General features: G+C 40.6%; 1 protein-coding gene across 1 annotated transcript; it reads left to right on the top strand.

The window, feature by feature from the left end:
• The first annotated feature begins 17,401 nt into the window (after positions 1 to 17,401).
• Positions 17,402 to 17,890, top strand: LOC111891551 (uncharacterized). Its single transcript, XM_023887599.2, has one exon. It carries the CDS (start codon positions 17,402 to 17,404, stop codon positions 17,888 to 17,890), a length of 489 nt encoding a protein of 162 aa, XP_023743367.2.
• Positions 17,891 to 22,072: the final 4,182 nt, after the last annotated feature.

Below are 22,072 nucleotides of genomic sequence, written 5' to 3'. Positions count from 1 at the left end.
TCCTCACCCCGGTTCAACAAAGACAGAGTGTATGTCCCTCCTGATAGAGAATTTCATTTCCCTGTCAATGACAAGACTTTTCCCGAAGATATCAAAACTCACTTCGGTAGATTACACAATTTGAGCAATAATTGTTTCATTGAGGCAATTGTGCTCAAGGATTCTAGTCACATATGTGATCAAACTCCCATCAATGGCACAACTCACACCAATTCTCAAGCTTCATCCGAAGTTGATGAAGAAATTGTTGTTGAAGGCCCAAAGTCTCAGAGGACTTTCCATCTTTGTCCTCAGACTATAGTCAACTGTCCCAGCAATGTCCCACCGCAGTCCCATCTAAAACCTACTCTGCGATAGTCAAATCATCTTCACCTCAGTTAAAAAAAATGACCGTAACTCTTCAGTTCAAGGAACTACAACTCTTCAACCGATTTTTCACGAATTGCCTATAGAAAATTTTGAGGTAGGCCAATGCTCTCAAATTCCAGAATCTTCAAGTTCTGATGATTCTAGCCCACATTTTCAAAATAATTCAAAAGGTTCCAGGAAACCGTAGTTGAATAACAATGACTGCGGTTCACCAAAATTTTTGGCAAAAAGAGCTTTCAAAGAAGAAATTAGATCTCGAAACAAAATTAGGCCAAATTTTTCAAGAATTAAGAAAATTCCAAAATCCAAAAGTTCAGAAAATTCTTCTTTCATGAAAACAAACAAAAAGGAAAGTTCAGTTTCACAAGCCACTTCTGCTACTTCTGACACAACCCAAAAAGGTGTCAAACCTGTTAGAAACTATGTTTTTCAGATCTACTCTTCAACTGACCCAAAATGGAAAGGAGTTTTACCCACTCCAACACTTTTAAAATCAAATCAAAACAAATGGAAAGGAATTTTATCAAATCCACCTAGAGCAACTCAAAGATTTACACGTGCAAAACCTCGTTCAAAACAAACTTTTCAGAACTCAAACGTCAAATCCTTCAAAAGTTACCCACCTCGGACTAATTTCAAGTCCAACACACCCCATAAACCGCTGACCAAGCACAATGTCAGATTCAATGACAAACCTTCTTTTTGCAAATGTCAGTGCAGTTGTCAAAGGTTTTTATCTCATGTCAAGTCAATTCAAAGTCAGAAATCTCGTACTTTTCAGAAAACTCGTAACAATCCAAATCTGAACAAACACCCAGGACTCGGTCTGAAAGATGACAAAAGACCTGTCCATGCAACCTCGAACCATGCATCATTTAAGAATACATCAATCGGCCCTGGCTCCAAACTTGTTTGGATGCCTAAACTAACCGTTTAATTCTCAGGCTTTTTGCAAGGAGGAACAAGAAGAAGATTGGTTAATTGACATTGCCTGCTCCTTGCACATGACCGGAAGGTTAGAGTACCTTCGGGATTTCAGGCCTATATGCAATGGTGGAAATGTCACGTTTGGCAACAATGCAAACGGTATCATCCGAGGTTACGGTGTTCTCACTACGGGGAACTTTTCCATTCAGAAGGTTGCTTATGTAGAAGGTCTTAAACACAATCTTATCAGTGTTGTCCAACTATGTAAAGCAGGACATCGAGTTGAATTTGACAATCAATTCTGTTACATAATGACGAGTGATCGCAGCACCTGCTTAATCAAGTCTCGCTCCGAAGGCACAATTTATCCTCTAGATGTTTCTCTCATCATTGGTAAACCGCAGCTGTGCTTTCTGTCTAAAGTTGTATCTGAAGTCTGCTGGCTGTGGCACCGCAAGCTAGCTCATCTCAATTTTCGCTACATCAACAACCTCGTCACAGGAGAACTGGTCCGTGGTCTCCCCATTCTCAAATTCAGCAACGATACTCTTTGTCCAGCGTGCGAATGCGGTAAGCAATCCAAAGCAAGTCATCATCTGATAATGGATTCTTCTATCTCTGAACCACTAGAGCTATTACACATCAATCTCTGCGGTCCCTCAACCGTAGCCAGTCTTCACCACAAAAAGTATATACTGGTTATTGTTGATGACTTTACACGCTTCACATGGGTCTTCTTTCTCAGACACAAATCAGAGACATCGCAAATCTTCATTAACTTCATCAAAGAAATCGAACTTCAATCCGCAGTGATAATGGACTCGAAATCACTAATCATCTTCTGACCAGTTTCCTAGTTTCCAAAGGCATCTCTCATAATTTTTCAGCACCCTATACACCGCAACAAAATGGTGTAGTAGAGAGAAGAAATTGCACACTCGTTGAAGCAGCCAGATCCATGCTTAACTTCGCCCAACTTCCTCTCTATTTCTGGGCCGAAGCAGTAGCAACCGCCTGCTTTGTTCAAAATCGAAGTATCGTGTGCAAGCGTCTCAATAAAACGCCATATGAAGGGCTCAACAATCGCAAACCCAATGTTTGTTTCTTTCATATATTTGGATGTAGATGCTTCGTGATCAACAATAGAGATCAACTCAACAAGTTTGCACCGAATTTTGACGAAGGTATCTTCCTTGGTTATTCCACTAACAAGGTTGCATATCGAGTGGTCATCAGAAGAACAAGGTTGATCATTGAAAGCTTTGATGTGAAATTTGATGACTCTCACATCCGCAGTGCACCTCCGTCTACCGAAACAACTGCAATCATGGAAAGTGACATTCCAGCCAATTCTAGACCTCTAAATCTAGTTGAAATCAACTATGATGATCTGTTTGATCCCATTGAAACGACGAAACTATCCGAAGTCCTAGTGTCATCCGCAGCTCAACAACAACAAGCTGACGTATCTGGACCTTCTCTATCTGAAGTAGTATCGCTCAATACTTCCACCTCTCCAGTTGAGGGGGAAAGCTCTACTCCGGATATTCTTGCAACCGTTGAGGTTCCAGTACCTGATGCTGCTTACATTCCTGTCCGAAGTGAAGCCTCACCATCAAACAAACCTTCGTACGACTTAGATGACGAACTCTTAGATAATATTGACACTAGATCCTATCCTAGAATTGTCACTCTTTCATCTGCATTCCAGGGGGAACCTTCTCAGATTCCAGAGGAACTCCCATCCACAATCCAGGGGGAACCTCAACCTCTGCCAATTCCTCAAGAAAATTCTGCCTCAATAGATCAAGATGTCTCAGCAGGATGCTCTCCGGATATTGTTGCAACCGTTGAGGTTCCAGTACCTGATGTTGCTTATATTCCTGTCCGAAGTGAAGCCTCACCATCAAACAAACCTTCGGACGACTCAGATGACAAAATCTTAGAGAATATTGACATTAGATATGATCCTAGAATTGTCACTCTTTCATCTGCATTCCAGGGGGAACCTTCTCAGATTCCAGAGGAACTCCCATCCGCAATCCAGGGGGAACCTCAACCTCTACCAATTCCTCAATAGATCAAGATGTCTCAGTAGGATGCTCTCAAATCCAGGGGGAACTATCATCTCCAACCGCAGATTCCTCTGACATCCAAGACATCCCTTCTACCGCAACTGCTGATCATCTAATGCCACATCTTCATGTATGGACAAGAGACCATCCACCAGGTCAAATTATTGTCAATCCATCCGCAGGTATCCAGACTCGGTCTTCCAAGGACTTATCTGATCACTGCCATTATGCAACATTTATGTCTTCGGTTGAACCTAGAACGATCAAAGAAGCTTTGCTTGAACCAGACTGGATAGTTGCAATGCAAGAAGAATTTGAAAGAAACAAAGTATGACAACTTGTTCCTCTTCCACAAGGCCATACTATTGTTGGTACAAGATGGGTTTTCAAGAACAAGCTAGACGAATCTGGCTCAGTCATCCGAAACAAGGCAATACTTGTTGCCAGGGGCTATAGTCAACTAGAAGGCATTAACTATGATGAAATGTATGCTCTGGTAGCACGAATGGAAGCCATCTGAATCTTTCTAGCATACGCAACCCACAAAAATGTCAAGGTACACCAAATGTACGTTAAGAGTGCTTTCCTCAATGGTGAACTAAAAGAAGAAGTTTATCTTTAGCAACCTCCAGGATTTGAAAATGATGAATTTCCAGACCACTGCTATAAGCTCGAAAAAGCAGTTTATGGCCTGAAACAAGCTCCAAGGGCTTGGTATGAGACACCCTCTGATTTTCTTGTCTCATCCGGGTACAAAAGAGGAGTGATTGATCCCACATTATTCAGAAAAGCAAATGGTGACCACCTTATGATGGTACAAATATATGTGGATGATATCATTTTTGGGTCTACTGATCAAGATATGGTAGATGAATTTGCAAAGCTCATGACCAACAAATTCAAAATGAGCATGAATAGAGAGATCAACTTCTTTCTAGGTCTTTAAGTCAAGCAAATTCAGTAAGGGATTTTCATTCATCAAGAAAAATACACCATATAACTTCTGAAGAAATACTCAATGGGTAACTACTCTTCTGCTAAAAGTCCCTATGGCCTTCGGATATAAGATCTCTGTTGATCCCTCTGGTGAATCTGTGGATCACAAGACTTATAGAGGCATCATTGGTTCGCTAATGTACCTCACCGCTAGCAGACCTGACATTGTCTTTGCAACTGGTGTATGTGCAAGATACCAGGGTGATCCAAAAGTGTCTCACATGACCGCAGCCAAACAAATTCTTCGGTATCTTAAAGGAAGCAAATCTATGGGTTTATGTTATCTTGCAGGCAACGACTTCAGTCTTCAAGCCTTCACCGATGCGGATCATGCAGGTTGTAAGCTCGATAGAAAAAGTACTTCAGGTGGATGTCAATTTCTAGGAGGAAGACTTGTAAGCTGGTCTTCAAGAAAACAAACGTGTGTATCTCTATCTACCGCAGAAGCAGAATATGTGGCCGCAACCAGCTGTTGTTCCCAAGTTCTTTGGATGAAGACACAATTACTAGACTACGGGTACAGAATGCTACGGATACCAATTTACTGTGACTCTGAAAGTGCTATAGCTATTTCTCATAATCCTATTCAGCACTCCAAGACGAAACACATTGAGTTACGGTACCATTTCATCAAAGATCATATTCTGAAAGGTAATATTGAGCTCATCTTTGTTCCTACTCATGAAGAGATTGCTGATGTTTTTACAAAAGCTCTTGACTCTACAAAACTCAATGTATTCTTACCAATGTTGGGAATGATGAATCCGGACCCGCAGTTCTTTTTGAAGTGTTAGCTACCATAGACCTTCCTTGGTCTCCATTGCGGTTCTAACTGAGAATTACATATGATAGATGATTTTGATACCGCAATCTAGGTGCCGCAACCATATGTCATACGTACCTCTCATGGGTTTTAATGTTCCTTTATTTCTAATTTTCGTACAAGTGTTTGTCTCACAGATTCTCTAAAATTTTTTCTTTCTCATCCGCGATGGAGTTTCTCAACCGCATTGATGAATTCATCCACAACCACCTCAAATAAATTCCAACAGATCCATTAACTCTTGAATCTTTGTGTGTTATTTAATGATCATTCATTAAATAAAATACAAACATTCCCTTTAGAAACTGTCACTTTACCTTTCTTAATAAACCTCATATCAGACCTATTTTAGGGATGATGCCAAAAAGAATGATTCCCAAATCAATCCTTTCTTAACCTGTCCTTTCCTCTCCCAAACACGTCCAATCAGTTACAACATTCTCTCTCATCAACCCACGATTACATGACGTATTACCATGCGTCCACTCCACCATTAAATGCAAAACCCTTTTTTTTAAGATTTCTCAAATGTCTTCAAAACCCATTTCATATTCGTGTGGCTGAGATTCAATCCCAGAATCATTGATTCCCCCCAAAACCCCATTCAACTTCTTACCCCCTTTTATCTTTTACCTAGGGTTAAAATCCTTTTACCCCCTTTATAAAACCACCTTCTTCTCTATAATCGTTTACGCTCTCTATTAATCGATTATTCTCTCAACTCTCCAAGAACTCACAAAAGCTCTCAAGAACTTCAATCTCACAACTCTCAATGGCGAAATCTGGTGCATCCAAGAAACAATCCAAGGCTTCAAGCTCGATGAATCGAATCGGTTCCACATCACCAACAATCGCTTCAAGCAACTTCAGAGCTGTGTTTGACGATCATCCATCTTACAATGCTCCAAAAAAACTGATGATCAAGCATCTCAAGAACCGCATCTTATTTGGCTCGTTCGACGCATTCACTGATGTTGTTCCCGTTTCTACACTCTTTAAGTGTGTTATGTATGCATACAGACCACTGGAAAACCCCCAAGAAGTGCATCTAAACCTCATCAACGATTCCCTGGTCATCTTGACTAAAGAAAAATTCTTAACCTCCATTAACCTGTTAATCCATCCCTCCATCAAAATCTTCACTCCATCCTTATCCGATATCACTACCGCACTCTACCAAATGGGTTACCAGAAACCAATCCGAGGGATTGGTGAGTTTAAGAAGAATCAGCTGCCTGCGGTTTGGCAGTTTGTATGCCACTTTGTCATCCGTTGTCTGTCTGGCAGAACCGGAGGCATTGACAACATGGGACTCAAGCTCCTTGAACTCGTATAGAGCATCTTCACAGGCCATGACGTCAACTACGGTCAAATTCTTTGGGATGATTTCCTCCAGTACATTCCCAAAGAGCAACCAAAGGAAAACCCAACCGAGCTCACTTTTGCTCGCTTTTGGTCTCTGTGTATTTCTGATCTGCATGCGGATGCTGGTGTCGACATGGGAAGTGACATCAATTTCTTTGTCACTAAGGATCTTAAAAGGTATACTCCTTCCTCTGATCAAACTATTTTTGGACCTATCTGCAAGCTCCCCACACACATTCTTTCACTGCTTGGTCTTGAGACTGCTGATGTATCAGATCATATTGAGGCCACGGAGGGTATTATCCCATACCCTTCTACCCCACCTCTTCCTTCTTCAACTATTATTCCTGAGGGTACCGCAGCCCCCTTTGCCACTACATTTTCTAACATTTCTCAACAGAGAAAATCTGTAGCTTCTAAAAAGAAAGCTACAACACCCAAAAAGAAAGCTCCAAAACAAATCGCACCCTCCAAGAAACGTAAAACCAAAACCACCACTGTATCGAGCAGTGACTCTGAGGAAGATAGACAACCCATATCTATCCTCAAGAAAAGAAGAACAACCAAAACCACTAGCCATATGCGTGACCGGACTGATATTGAAGCCTCTCAACAGGCTCTGGTAGTCCTTGGGATGGTCGCACATCCATTCAATGCCACTATCGAATACCACTCAACCTCATCTTGTGAGATTGTTTCATCATCATCTTCTTCTGAACGTGGAGACAGCCCCCCAGTTGTATCTCAAGAAGATAGAATTGGTAATCGCCCTAAGGTCTCCAGGGCTTCCCGGCTGCACATCTTTTCTTCTGAGGAGTTAGACTCCATCCTCTTGCAAGTATCCCAAACACTACAAACATCACTCTATCTGCAGCGCATCTCTTTCGCCCATGCCAGAACTGGGCCGAGGCCAAACTTGACCACGGGTCAAGGAGACCAAGGAAGCCCAGGAAATCCTACTCTGCTTACATCTGTATCAGGTGGTATAGGCACGGTGAGCACTAATGTGCAAGGATCCGTGAACCCAAGGGACACCTTGGTGCGAACACAAGGAATTGATGATGAAGACTCAAATGACTCTTGGAGTCGGTATCAACCAACCACTAATGCTGAAATTAAGAAGTATGTTGTCTTCAAAAGGGCATTCCAAGCTCGCAAGGAGCAGCAGGTCAAACAACAACAGCAGAAGGAACAAGAAATTTTATCAGTGGCCAGGTACTGGGCAAATGCCATCAGCAACGTCCACACTACCGCCACAATCCTAAAGGTTCAGACCCGGATGGACCACATGGCTGAAACTATGCTGAAAGCTCAAGCCTCAACCGCAGCCGTAGGTACATCTAATGTTCCTCCTACTTCAACTCCCGTTCCACCTACTGCAGTCAACCCATCTCAAGACGAAGAGCCATCTATTGAACTCAGCTCGGCCCCAACCTTCGGTTTTGACGATGAAGACATCCAAGAGGTCAACAAACCGAATCCCTCAGATGACGACCTTACGATGTTCGAGGAAGAAGAAGAATCCAGCGGTTCTCAGCACTCCACTTCAAAGCCCAAAGAAAAGAAGAAGAAAAAGAAGAAAGATGTTGTCACTCGCAAAGAATTCCTCAACCTTCAAGCCAAAGTTGATCAAATTTTGGCTGCGGTTAAGCCTACCCAACCTTCACCAGAAGATATCCCAGGTCCGTAATCCCTAATTGAGCGCATCGAACGACTTGAAACGAGAGAGCATATGGCCGCTGAGCGCATCTCTCTCAAAGTCGAGATGGGGATTCGATCTCTCGACAACAACCGCAGGGCCGACCATCAAGATTTTATGGCCGCAGCGGAACGCCTCATCACTGAGGTAACCGCAATCAAACAAGGCTTACAAACAGCCGTTGCGGATCAAGCTGCCCAATCCCAAAGGTCAATAGAGGAAACTCATACTGCCTATGAGTCCACGATTTCTGTCCTTCATGCCACAATCGCCCGAATGCAGAAATCCCTCACATCAAACTTTCATGGCCCAAAGATACTTCAGCTCACAAAGGATATTCACAAGCTGCTCTTCAACTTTGCCATTCCTAACAACTCCCAACTGGCCGAATCGATGAAAGCACACTTTGCTGAGGTTTGTGCCAAAGTTGATGGACTCAAACAATGGCTTGAGGAAGCACCAAGGTTGCATTCCTCAAGAGGGGGAAGTGATAAAGAAGGCGATCGCTCAAATACATCCATCCGTCAGAGCCCTCCAATCACCACAAACAAAATTCCCACTCCGCAGCCTTCTCCTCCACCATCTCAAAATATTCCATCTCCCCACTCGTCACCCAAAAACACCCAAAACAGACCTGTGACTCCTCCTCACCTAAAGAATCTTGAGGAACATATGCCTTCAGAAAACTCTACAGACTCTCCTGCTACTGCCCAAAGAAAACATGACTGGAAAGCAGCCAAGTTAGCCGAAATTATATGGAGAGAATGCGGTTTTGACACTATGATTGATGAATCGCTGATCAACTCATGGGTCAATACTCTCCGCAGGCTACTTGATGAAGACTACACTCCCCACCTCACATATGTTGAACCACCATCCGATGGTTATTGGGATATTCCAATTTCTCCCAATGCCAAGTATTTTTCTGTTTTTGACTCCTTCGACCGCAGTCTTCCTGATCATAAGTGTCTGCCAATGGAATTCGAAAGACTGACTCGCTTCTATGTGAAGCATGGCTCTTCAGTTGAAAACATTTGGTCTAACGATAGACCATCCGCAGTGAAGAACTACAAGATGCGGAAGTTTATGAAAGCAGACTTTGCTCAATTCACTCTGACCAGAAGAGAGCATGATTACATCCGCACCCAGGCAGACTTCCCTTGCATGAACCCTGAAGAAATATTTCTCATTGCCATAATTTTTCAGAACAAGGCAGAGAAACATCCTAAGATGCAAATAGCTCTCGACAAAGCCAAATCCTTCCTTAAGGACACTGTCTGTGACTTTGCGAAGATTGATGCGGACATCCACCCCACCATCCTCAAGAAATTTGACCTTCCACCACTTGAACCAGTGTCAATGCTTACAGAAGGTTATGAAGAAAGATCTCTAGGCGCAACCAACTTCCCAGAACATGGCATCATATTCAAACAAAAGACAGACAATGTCAAATATTTCATTCCGATGAATGCCATGCATCGCCTGCTCAAGAAGCAACTTGACATCTGCAAGACCGCAGTAGAAAAATCAAAGCACACTACTGCTGAAGTCAAGTTTGAGATCTCCAGAAGAATCATGTGGCTGGAAAAATGTTAGAAAATTTTGGTGGATTTTGATCAAGTTTCTCAAACTTGATAACTGAACCAAAGTTAAAGAGGTCACTTAGGGGGAAATTGTTGAAACATAAAAGTGACCCTCTTAAACTTAACTACCGCAACGGTTCAGTACTTGCAGCCAATACAGCACCCGGAGTCAATCTCTACAACTGTAACCGCAACCATTCTTCATCAGCAACCATATCAGCATCCGGAGTATTCAAGTCTTTCCTATCCGCAATCTTAGTTATTTCTTTTACCATGTAATTCACTCTGTTGTCCAGCATGCCTTGCACGGCTGCTCATAGAGTAGTTCTTTTCTAAACTCTATAAATAGAGACTCTTTCTTATGTATTAATTACTTGTGATATATGTGAGTGTGAAAACTCTTAACTTCTCAATACACAAGATTTCTCATTCAATCAACTTTCTTATCTTCATCAGTTATCTATCTTATTACTCTTCACACTCAAACTGCTACTGGAACATAACCTCTCTTCGGAGCAAGTCTTCTAGACTTAATCACTAAACTTGATCTCGCTTACTAACTTGGAGTGACTGCATTCCTTGTTATGAATCAATTTAAGTGTATTCTTGATATAACTTTTGTCATTTATCGTTCTTTACTTTCCGCGACTAACTATCTAACTATCTAACTTTATTATTGTTGAGCTTTTATATCCTTAGAGATTAACTATTCCGCAACTTACTTGTTCTAACGTTTGTTCAAGTGTGTCTCCAAGTTTTTCTCTCAACAAGTGTCATGGGTACTCCCATGGTCTTTGATAGGATAGCCATGGGCTCTACTCATGGTCTTACATCCAAGTGCCATGGGCTCTCCCATGGTCTTCCATACAAACATACCACATGTACTGCTAACATACTTCCTAGCGAGTACCAACTATCATGCAAAATAATACAATCTCAGCTAGGAAACTACATATCAAGAATGGGCCGGTCTTGGTGCCTTAGACTCATTGGTATGGTGAGGAGACTTACCTCTGCCTGTTGAATACAAAAGATGCTCTCCTCACAGTCTGCAACCTCCCGTGCTGAATAATAATATTAATCGATGTTAGGACTTTAATTGATCAAAGGAAACCCAAACTCCAAATCCTTCCATGAGGCCCAAATATCCTTCCCTTGATAATGGGCCCAAAGTTCATGTCCAAAATCATTAATGGGCCTCTTGGCCCAATAAGGCCCAGTCAATATGTTTATGGCCTACAACAGATGAAATGGCCCATAATTCACAGAATGCAACCAAATCCAATAACCAAATGAGGCCCAAAAGCTCAAAGGCCCAAAGCAGATTCGGCCCCAACTGAGATGCGTACGCTCGGCGTACCATCCTGGTACGCACAGCGTACTAGGGTCTTAGGACTACGCTCAACGTATATTGGGTTACGCCCAACGTACTACCAGATTAAGCACTTTCTCCATTAAGTGTTCAATACTCGGTTCCTTTACGTCCAAAAGCCAGATCTAAGTTTGTTAAGACGTCCTAAGGCCTAAAGTTGGCAACTTTATGCCATTGCATGCCTCATATACACCCAACACCTCCATTAAGACCTTTTCAAGGTCTTTAACCCATGCATGAGGCCAAAGCTTCCGTCAACTCTCCATGTATATGATACTAAAGGACCAAGGGACCTCAGATCTATCATTCCCATCTCCAAAAGTTGCTTAACTCACAAATAGAGGTCCAAAATCAAACAAAGGGACTACACTAGAAAACCCTAGCTAGATCTAGAGATTTAAGTGGAAAGGTGCAAGGTTTTTACCTCCAAAAGCCTTGCAAGATGACCAAAATGCAGATTCTTGAAGCACCAACTCATCCCAAGCTAGCTTGACCACTTCTTCTTCTTGGGATGAACACTAAAAAGGACCACAATGCACTCTTAAGCCTCAAAAATCAATCACAAAGGATATTAGGGCTTCGAGGAACGTTTGAAGGAGGAAAGAGTTGGTGAGGGTGAGGCTCAAGTGAGTTAATGGAGTTTAAATAGGTCGCAAGTCTGCAAATTAGGGTTTGCACCCTCGCCATGTACGCCCAACGTACGTCTGGTACACCCTGCCTACGTCCAGCTCCTCCGTGATCACTCATGCATAGTACAGTAAGCGTACATATAAGTACGCACAGCGTACTTAAGGGACCAAATAAGCAAAAATGTAAATTCTCGTTTGAATGATATTAGGATGTTACAGATTTGTTCGTTTCAACGACTTTGAGGGTTTTGTTTTGTCTGTTGGTTTTGTTGATTTTGAGATCTTGATTGTTGCTGCTGCTATTAATATTTGTTGTTTTTTGGTTATTCTCGTTTGAATGATATTAGAAATATTGCCCCGAGAGATGATTCTCTTCAGTCCGTTAGTATCCAACTCGATGGCAAGAAATATCCCTATTGGAGTTATGTTATGAAGAATTTCTTGCGAGGCAAGACTATGTGGGGGATTGTTATAAGTGAAAGGAAGAAACTAGCAAACAAAAAGGCTGATAATTATGCAACCTTACTTGATTCATGGGAGACTGATAACTCCAAGATTATTACTTGGATTAATAATTCTGTTATCCGGTCTATTGGTACTCAGTTGGCGAAGTATGACACAACAAATGAGGTTTAGGATCACTTGGCTAGACTGTATACTCAGTCTAACTTTGCAAACCAGTATCGGTTAGAGTTTGATATTCGAGCCCTCTAACAGAACAATCTCAATGTTCAAGAATTTTATGCAACTATGTCGGATTTGTGTGATCAGTTGGCTCTTACAGAACCTGATGTGTTGAAGGCTTTTAAGCCTTATATTGATAAAAGGGAAGAGAGACATTTGGTTTAGTTCTTGATGGCATTACGTTCAAATTTTGAAGGCTTGCGTGGATTCATATTGCATTGTACACATCTTCCTACTGTTGATTCGGTTGTTCACGAGTTGATTGCTGAAGAAACTCGTATCAAGTCTCATGCTGAAAAAGGACCCAACATGTCTTATGGACAACCACGTCCCGCATTTCCATCTTTTAGGCCACTACAATACGTTGTTACTACACCTTCAGTTGAGAATGAAACACATTTTACACCACCATCAGCCTTGGATCCACATATTGTTGAGCAGTTCAGACAACTCATTGCTTCCAATCCAACTGTCATCTCAACTTCCATGTCTCGTTCAGGTATGTCTTCATTCAACACGTCAGGTATTCCTTCATCCTTGTGGATATTGGATTCTAGTGCATCTCATCACGTGTCACCACAATTGACATCTTTTGTTTCATTATCTTCTCGTACACCTGTCTCTGTTATGTCTGCTAGTGCTACACCCATGTCAGTAGAGGGTGTTGGTTCTATTGTCACTCATAATATATCTTTAATAGATGTGTATTATATTCCCACACTTTCTTTGAATCTTGCGTTGGTCAGTCAGTTGTGTAAATCTGGTTGTTGGGTCTTCTTTTCTGATTCATTCTGTTGTGTGTAGGACATTCGGTCTCGGAGGGTGATTGAGATAGGTCCTAGACTTGGGGATATCTATGTTTTAGAGTAGCTACATGTTGTTGATTGTTGTTGCATCTAGTGTTGATTTGTCGTCTTTTGGTTTAAACCCATCATCGTCTTTTTTTTATCTTTAGCATTCTCGTTTGGGACATGTGTCAGCGTCTTGTTTATAGTTTTTGGTTTCCACTGGTGTGTTAGGTTCTTTGAAAACTGATGATATTTCTGATTTTTGTGGTTGTAAACTGAGAAATTTTTTTGCTTTATCATTTAATAAAAGTGCCACTCGTTCTGTTGCTCCCTTTGATATCGTGCATTCTGATGTATGGTGTCCATCTTCAATCACCTCTAAATCGGGAGATAACTAGTATGTTTCATTCATTGATGATTACACTCGTTATACGTGATATTATTTTGTGAAGTGGAAGTCTGACTTTTTCACCATATATAGTGAATTCAGAGCTCTTGTCAAGACTTAACACTCTGTTGTCATAAAATGTTTTCTAGGTGATTTGGGAGGAGAATTTCCCACCAATGATTTTAAACAATTATTGGCATCTGACGACACTGTACATCAGTCATCTTATACATACACTCCTCAGCAGAATGGTGTTGCAGAAAGAAAGCATCAACGTCTCCTAGAAACCGCAAGATCCTTACTACTTTATGCTCAAGTTCCAATATGTTTTGGGGAGAAGCTAATCATACCACCACTTACGTTATTAATCGCATTCCTACTACGCACACTTTGAGGAAGTCTCCTTATGAAATGTTGTTTGGACAACTTCCAAATTATTCTTCATTACGAGTGTTTGGGAGTACATGTTTTTTCTTGAAGCCTCATGTAGAGAGAGATAAGTTGTCTTCAAAATCAACTCTTTGGGTTTTTCTGGGATATAGTATTGGTCAGAAAGGTTAACGTTGTTATGATCCATCAAATCAGAAACTGTATGTCTCTTGCAATGTCATATTTTTGGAGTATATTCATTTTTATAGCATTCATGTTCATTCACATGATGCAACCCGAGAGGAGCATCGTACTATTGATCCATTTAGTATTGACATTGACGATCCACCACATGTCACTGATCCACCACCTGTTGCTGATCCATCACCTGTCGTTGATCCTCTGCCTGCAGATCATCAAGACCCCCTCCATCGAGGCCTTATCATAATAAGAAGTCTACAAAGCTTCCTGACTTTGTCCATTCCTCTTACTCAACGATGTTTGCCTCCTTTATTTCTAATGTACAAAGAGGTCGTTTCTAATCCCCTTTGGCAGCCCGCTATGGTTGAGGAAATTGCAACTCTTTATCAGACTCGTACATGGGATCCGGTCCGCTTCTGTCCGAAAAGCAGACGATTGGTTGTAGTTGGGTATATAAAATCAAAACAAAGTCCGATGGATCCATTGAGCGTTATAAAGTCATACTTGTTGCAAAAGGGTATGCGCAAAAGTATGGTATGGATTATGAGGAAATGTTTGCTCTTGTTGCAAAATTGACGACTCTTCACACCTTGATTGCAGTTTCTTCCATTCGCCAATGGAAGATTTATCAGATGGATGTCAAGAATGCGTTCTTGAATGGTAATCTTCGTGAGGAAGTATACATGTCTCCTCCCCTAGTGCTCACAAACCAGGTGAAGTTTGTCGACTTCGGAAGGCGCTATATGGCCTCAAACAAGCCCCTCGTGCTTGGTTTGAGAAATTTTCTACGGTGATTACTTCGCTTGGTTTTCAACCAAGTAACATGACCCGACTCTATTTGTTTGATGTACGAATGCAGGTCAGGTTAATATGTCGATGACATGATTATTATTGGTGATGATCATGATGGTATAAAGTCTTTAAAGCGTGATTTGGCTCACCGTTTTGTTATGGAAGACTTGGGTTTACTACTTTATTTCTTGGGGATTGAAGTTGCTCAATCTCCAAAGGGTTATCTTTTATCTCAAACGAAGTATATTTCAGATTTGTTTGAATGTGCACGACTCACGGATAATCGAACAATTGATACGCCTATAGAGAGTAATGCAAAGTACATTCCAATTGGTGGTGTCCCATTATCAGATCAAAGCCTTTATCGTACCATTGTAGGGATTTTGGTTTACCTGACTGTCGCTAGACCGGATATTGCTCATGCAGTTCATGTGGTTAGCCAGTTTGTCACTGCTCCTACTACTGTTCATTTTCGTATTTTGAGATTTGGTACTCAATTCCGCATTTTTGTGTTTCCATCTACATCCTTCTCTTGAGTTGTGTGCCTATAGTGATGCAAATTGAGATAGTGATATTTATGATCGTAAGTCCACTACTGGGCATTGTGTTTTTCTTGGAGATTCATTAATATCATGGAAAAGCAAGAAACAAGATGTTGTCTCTCGATCTTTTACAGAATCTGAGTATCGAGTCATGGCTATTGCCACTTGTAAGATTGTTTGGTTGAGATGACTTCTTGCAAATATGGACGTTCACATCTCTCAATCTGCCTTTTGTATTGTGACAATGAGAGTGCGATAATGATTGACAAGAATTCAGTGTTTCATGAGCGCACAAACCACATTGAGATTGATTGTCATTTAACACGACATCATCTCCAGAAGAGCACTATCTCCCTTCCTTATGTTCCTTCCTCTTTGCAGATTGCTGATATTCTTACGAAGCCGTTGACTGCTCATCGATTTCATTTTCTGTCTGACAAACTCTCAATGTTTATTGTTGTTGCATTGTGAGTTTAAGGGGGGATGTTAACTTAATAAGATTTTGTGCTTTATCTTGTATTGGGTTTCATGATTGGGCCTTTTAATTAGGAAACCCTAATTAACTAATCTATATATTATATCTTTCCCTTTCATTCTATTTGTACTTCTCTTTGATAATAATACAAAAACCTAGCCGTTATGTCTTTCATTTGTTAGTTTTCAGTCAAAACGATTAAAGATGAGAAGAAGATGCGATACCTCCACCGACTTGGAATCATCACCATGGTAGTAGTGCCAATACCGTCAACCATTTACCCCGCTTAAAGTGGCTTCATCCTTCGTTAAATGATACACTTTTAACTTTAAAAAGACCCTAAAATATACTATTTCAAAAATAATATGTGAAATATCGGAAATATGTAATCTATATACATAATCACGATAATAGTAGAACGCTTACTTACCAAAAAAAAAACTATTAATTTTGTGAATGTTATATTACTCGACAGGTAACAATCGGGCTTGTTTCAAATAGTTCTTGCGACATGATATAAAAAAACAAAACAAAATTGTTAGAAAACGGGAGCCATTTAATTTTTTTACAAATTGCAAAAGCCTATAAAAATAAATGATATTTTGTCATAAATGTATAGATTATGATCAATCTATTATAAAGCGTCCTCATGTTTTTGTATTTTTATAATTAACTCTTTTATTTTTATTTTTAATTTTTATTTGTAATTAACCAGTTGGAAGAAAATGAATTCTTAATTATTATCCCCCATAAAACCGTAACAAATGTTTAAATATGAGCTAACCCTCAATCCATATATTAATTTGATTTGAATCAGCCCCTATATCCTACAGAAACATTCCTTAAGGCCCTAACAGCAGGGGCACACTAACAATAATCAATTTTCAAGGGGTCATAGTGAAAATATTTACTCTGGGCATTTTCGTCTTTTTATATAGCTTCCGGTTTTATCTGTAATTTTTGACAAATTCAGGGTCATATCTCGATCATCCCCCTATATAAAGAACCCACCACATCCCACACTTCCCCACACCTTTATTCCCCTATCTTTCTTTCTCTGCCCTCCCTCCCTCCTTCCTCCGCCTCATTCGCCGTCCTCCACCGTTTTCCGATTTGGTCGCAGATCCACTTGATTTTGTCTTAAAAATTCTAATTTCTTTATTCCGATCCGAAATTTTCCCAATTAATTTATGGTGGTAAATTACGACTTTACCCCTGGATATCTCATTTGGTTGTCGTTTTTTAATCCGTCAAATTGGGGGCATTTTCGTAAAGTTCGGATACGGTATAGTCGCTGACGTGGCAGACGCTCATGCAAGCTACAATGAGCCACACGCCTAGACAATTAACTCCCTTGGCTTCAAATAAGCCAAAAAAGAGAGATGAAGCCTTTGATTTTCTCAAGCCGTCAACAATGATACCAAAGTTAGCCAAGCCTCTCATCCCTCGCGCCGCACCACCGTATAAACCCACCCATCGAGCTCCAACCGATAACAAACTCCTGGCTGGTTACCTGGCTCATGAGTTCCTCACGAAAGGCACGCTGTTTGGCCAGCCATGGGACCCGGCTCGAGGCGGCTCAATGCCAGTTTCTGCCACGGCTCATTCAGTCGATCTTAGAAAGCCGATGAGACAACCGTCTTTTAACCACAAAGGAAAGACAGCCGAGCCGGAGCCAAAGCCGAAGCCGGGTGAGAAAAGAAAGTTCGAAAGCTACGCTGAGTTATCGGCTCTTCTCAAGGGGAAAAATGGAGCACATATACCTGGCATTGTAAACCCGACCCAATTGGCCCAGTTCTTACATTTACAATGATATTGATTTTGACTATGCTCTATAATGTTGTAATGTACAAGTGTCGATGCTTATAAACATATCCAATAGTTTTGATTTTTGCAACCTTTGTCCCTTATAGACATGTTACGGATTTTTAATTATTGTGATTTGACGTCTTGATGACTAGTTTTTCATAGTCCTTCAATTTCCATTTTTAATAGTTGTTTTTCTATATTTAATTAATCAGATTTTAAGAAATAAAATACTAATTTTCTGGTGAGTAACTTTTGGACTTAAATCACTTATTTGAGGTATACATGTTTTCAAGTCCGATCGAATAGTTCAAATTTTAAAAAGTAGGATTATATAACAATTTTTATTTTTTGGTAATTGTATTAAAAAGATGTTTATGTGATAAATGATAGTAGAATATTTTAAAGATTAGATATGCACCGTCTTCGTTAATTGTACTTAACCATGTGCAAATGAGGAAATTAATTCTTTTTATATTCTTCTAAATTTTTTAAATATATATAATTTTTATTCCTAAATTATTCTATCTATGTCCACAGTAGGACTTAAACCTTCGACCTCAAAAAAGAAGGACAACACCGATACCGTTGGATTAAAATACATATCAAATACATTTGTTGTTAAAAGAAGTAACGTCTTTTTACAATGAAATGTGGAAAATAATATAGTATCGTTAAATTAATAAAATATCAAAAAAAACATTTCAATTATTGAGTTTACACAAAAACATAATCTGTAATTTAAAGTCGACAAAAAACGACCCAACCTAAATCCAACTCAATAATAAATAACTTAGGGAGATTTTTACCACCTTTAATTAATTAAATTGTATTGTTTTTGAAAATTTAATTCGCTAATCCGTTTAAAGAGTCATTTGATACTTGCTATTGAGTCGGGATCTAAATGTGCCGGAAGTTCTGATTGAATTTGCCTCCGATTGAAACCATGTTATTTGATTATGTCTTTGCATTTCGTATGGTTATCTTGAATGATGAAAATAACATTTTACCGTTTTGTTCAATTTTGTATTGGATAAAAGAGTTAGCTAAATAAATATAAAATGTCATATACTAATCCAAATTAAACATAAATCATCTCAAATCTAAATAAAAATATATCAAAATTTAAATAGAAGATAATAATTTGTATACAAATTTAATTTAAATTATATCTACCTTAAAAAAAATCTTAACAGCTAGAATTTAGATTTTCAACATTCCTAAATACTTGTTCCTAATAATTAACAAGAAATGGATAATCAAACAAAACTAGCAAACCCTAACAATTAATCAATGAACAATTAAATAACTAGTTATTAACAATCAATAAATTTGTGGCACCATTTAGGTAACAATTCCTTCAAGATTATCACCATCCCTATAAGCTAACAATTCCTTTCGTCTAGTTCTCGAGCCTTTTTAGGAAGGAAAAGGGTGGGAGGAAATGAAATGAGAGGAAAAGGGAAGGAAAGCAACATTTACTTTCCTTTACTTTCTTTCCCTTTCCCTTCCTTTCATTTTTTTTCTCTTCTTTTCTCTCTCAATCATCCCAAAAATGGGAGGAACCAAATATTAGAAAATAAGCTGTAACAACCCGTGTCCGGTATGGTAATTCCTTGGTATTTATTTTGAAGTTTTGCAAGAGGGACTCGGCGAGTTCATAGCCTGACTCGCCGAGTAGGGTCGCGACTTCGAGCACGTGTGAGCCGGGGACTCGGCGAGTCCATATCCCTGACTCGGCGAGTCCATCCGTCTGGGTGAAACCCTAAATCCCCGGGTTGCCCACTATTTAAGTCACCTTATAGCCCCATTCTCGCCTCCCTCACCCTGAGAACACTGTGAGAAAGAACCCTAATCCACCCTTGTGTGAGCTAAGTGTTTTGTGCCATTTTGTGAAGGTTTGAAGAAGGAGAAGAAGAAAGGAGCAAGGAGAAGAGGTGTAGTGCAAAGATCCAAGGGCAAATCTGAGTTATTTGAGGTATTTTCGGATTTTCCCTCTTGTTATATGCTTTAAACCTCCATTAGAGCTCTCCTAGGATCTAGTTGATGCTTGTTCCAAGCCTTATGTTTGCATGAATGCCTTAATAAGTCGAGATATCTTTAGATCTGAATGATTGGGTGTTGTAGAGCCCAGATCTACTGCCTTTTTGGAGTTACTTTGCATATTAACCATAGATCTACCCATTTTGTGCATCTTTTAGCCTTATTTCCCTTATTCACGAGGTTGTACACGTAAAGTTGGAAACTTTACGTGGTAAATCAGCTTATTGGACTCAGATCTATCAATTGTATGTGTTGGATTCAAACAAAATCGAGTAAAAATCAGTTGCATGGCGGCAACTCGGCGAGTCGGGAAGAACGACTCGGCGAGTTGGGTCGCGAGTTCCCGATTCCTTCATTTTTATCAGTGTCGAGTGGATCCAGTGAGTTAGAGAGTGGACTCAGCGAGTTGAGAGTAGACTCAGTGATGGAGGGACTCGGCGAGTTGTTCATACAACTCGGCGAGTCCAAGGCAATCTTCTTAAGCTCAAGAACAACTCGTCGAGTTGTTCATAGGACTCGGCGAGTCGGATGAAGATTGTCTGAGTTCTTGGATCGGGAGAGTACTCGTCGAGTCGATGCCATACTCGACGAGTAGCAGCGAGTTGAGTCCAGGAGTGAGAATAGGGACTCAGCGAGTTGGCGGCCCAACTCGGCGAGTCAGGTCAACTATGGGTTGACTTTGACCGAGAGTTGACTTTGTCTGAGAGTTGACTTTGACCAAGGGTAAAAGAGTCATTTTACCCAGTGCGGTGTTTAGTATTTGATTGAGTGTGTTTATGGACTTGTAGCCGGGGAGATACCGGAGCAGCAGCAGCTAGCTTCCAGAGCCATACACTCAGCAGCCAGTTCACAAGGTGAGTTTCCCTTCAGTAGGATCGGGTCTACGGCCACAATGCCGGCCCGTGTAATTATCAGTAGTTCCGATCTTTAGTTTGATGTAGTAGCTAGCTGGCTTGACGTCTTTGTGATTCAAGCATATTTGTGTTATGTGTTCCGGACTTCGGTCCGATGCAGTTAGTTCCGGACTTCGGTCCGATGCAGTCAGTTCCGGACTTCGGTCCGATGCAGTTAGTTCCGGACTTCGGTCCGATGCAGTCAGTTCCGGACTCCGGTCCGATGCAGTTAGTTCCAGACTCTGGTCCGATGCAGGGGACAAGGTCCCGGTCAGTTTCGGACTTCGGTCCGATGCAGCTAGTTCCAGACCTCGGTCTGATGCAGTGGGCAAGGCCTAGTATGTGATTTATATGTATTGTATGGTATGTGGTAGTTTGGGGGAGCTCACTAAGCTTCGTGCTTACAGTTTCAGTTTTGGTTTCAGGTACTTCCGCTTGTAGAGGGAAGAGCTCGGGATGATGGCATCGCACACACCACAGCTTCAGCTTTTACCCTGGGAGTTGATTTGGTTCTTGATTTTTATATGACATGGATATGATACAGTTTTCCGCACAGTGTTTTTATTATTATTTTGAGATACATCATGTATGGTTTATGATATGACACTCAGATTATGGTTTTTGGTTATGTTGAAAAACGAAATTTTTGGGTCGTATTTTGGGACGTTTCAAGTTGGTATCAGAGCCCTGGTTTGAGGGATTCGGATACACTTCCGGGTGTATCTGAACTCAAACTAAGGGGAATTAAAAAGATTTTTAAAGGGAAAATGTTTTCTAAAAGAATTTTGAAAGCACTTAGAAAGAAAGAAATTTTTAAACAAGATAAGGGTGTGGTGCATGCGATCAGCCGAGCTCAAGTAAGTACTCCCAAATTACCCATACAAGTTATTTGTTCAGTTTCAGTTTCAGTAGAACAGCATGCTAGTATAAGACTAAGGATCTAGGAGGATGCCTTATGTGCCTGCTTTATGTGTTACAGCTTTATGAGTATTGCATGCTAGTATTGAGTAGACAGCAGTAGGATAGCCTGTTTAGGTTATGCCTGATAGTATGAGCTTAGCACTGTATGCTAGATCAGTTTCTCGTTTTGAGAATAGTTTTGCCTGAGTATGTTTCCTTTATCCGAATGCTGCTTGCTTCGTGCTTTGTGGGAGTTCTGAGTGATGGAAGTTAGCCATTAGGTGAACACGTTACACCACATGTGATTAGGGTTGAATAATCCCAGAGTGCTGGAGCTGGCCCTATTGCGCAGC

The sequence above is a fragment of the Lactuca sativa genome, chromosome 5 (genome assembly GCF_002870075.4).
Source record: "Lactuca sativa cultivar Salinas chromosome 5, Lsat_Salinas_v11, whole genome shotgun sequence".
Classification (NCBI taxonomy): Eukaryota; Viridiplantae; Streptophyta; class Magnoliopsida; order Asterales; family Asteraceae; genus Lactuca; species Lactuca sativa.
This window is presented reverse-complemented; position numbering and strand designations above follow the sequence as displayed.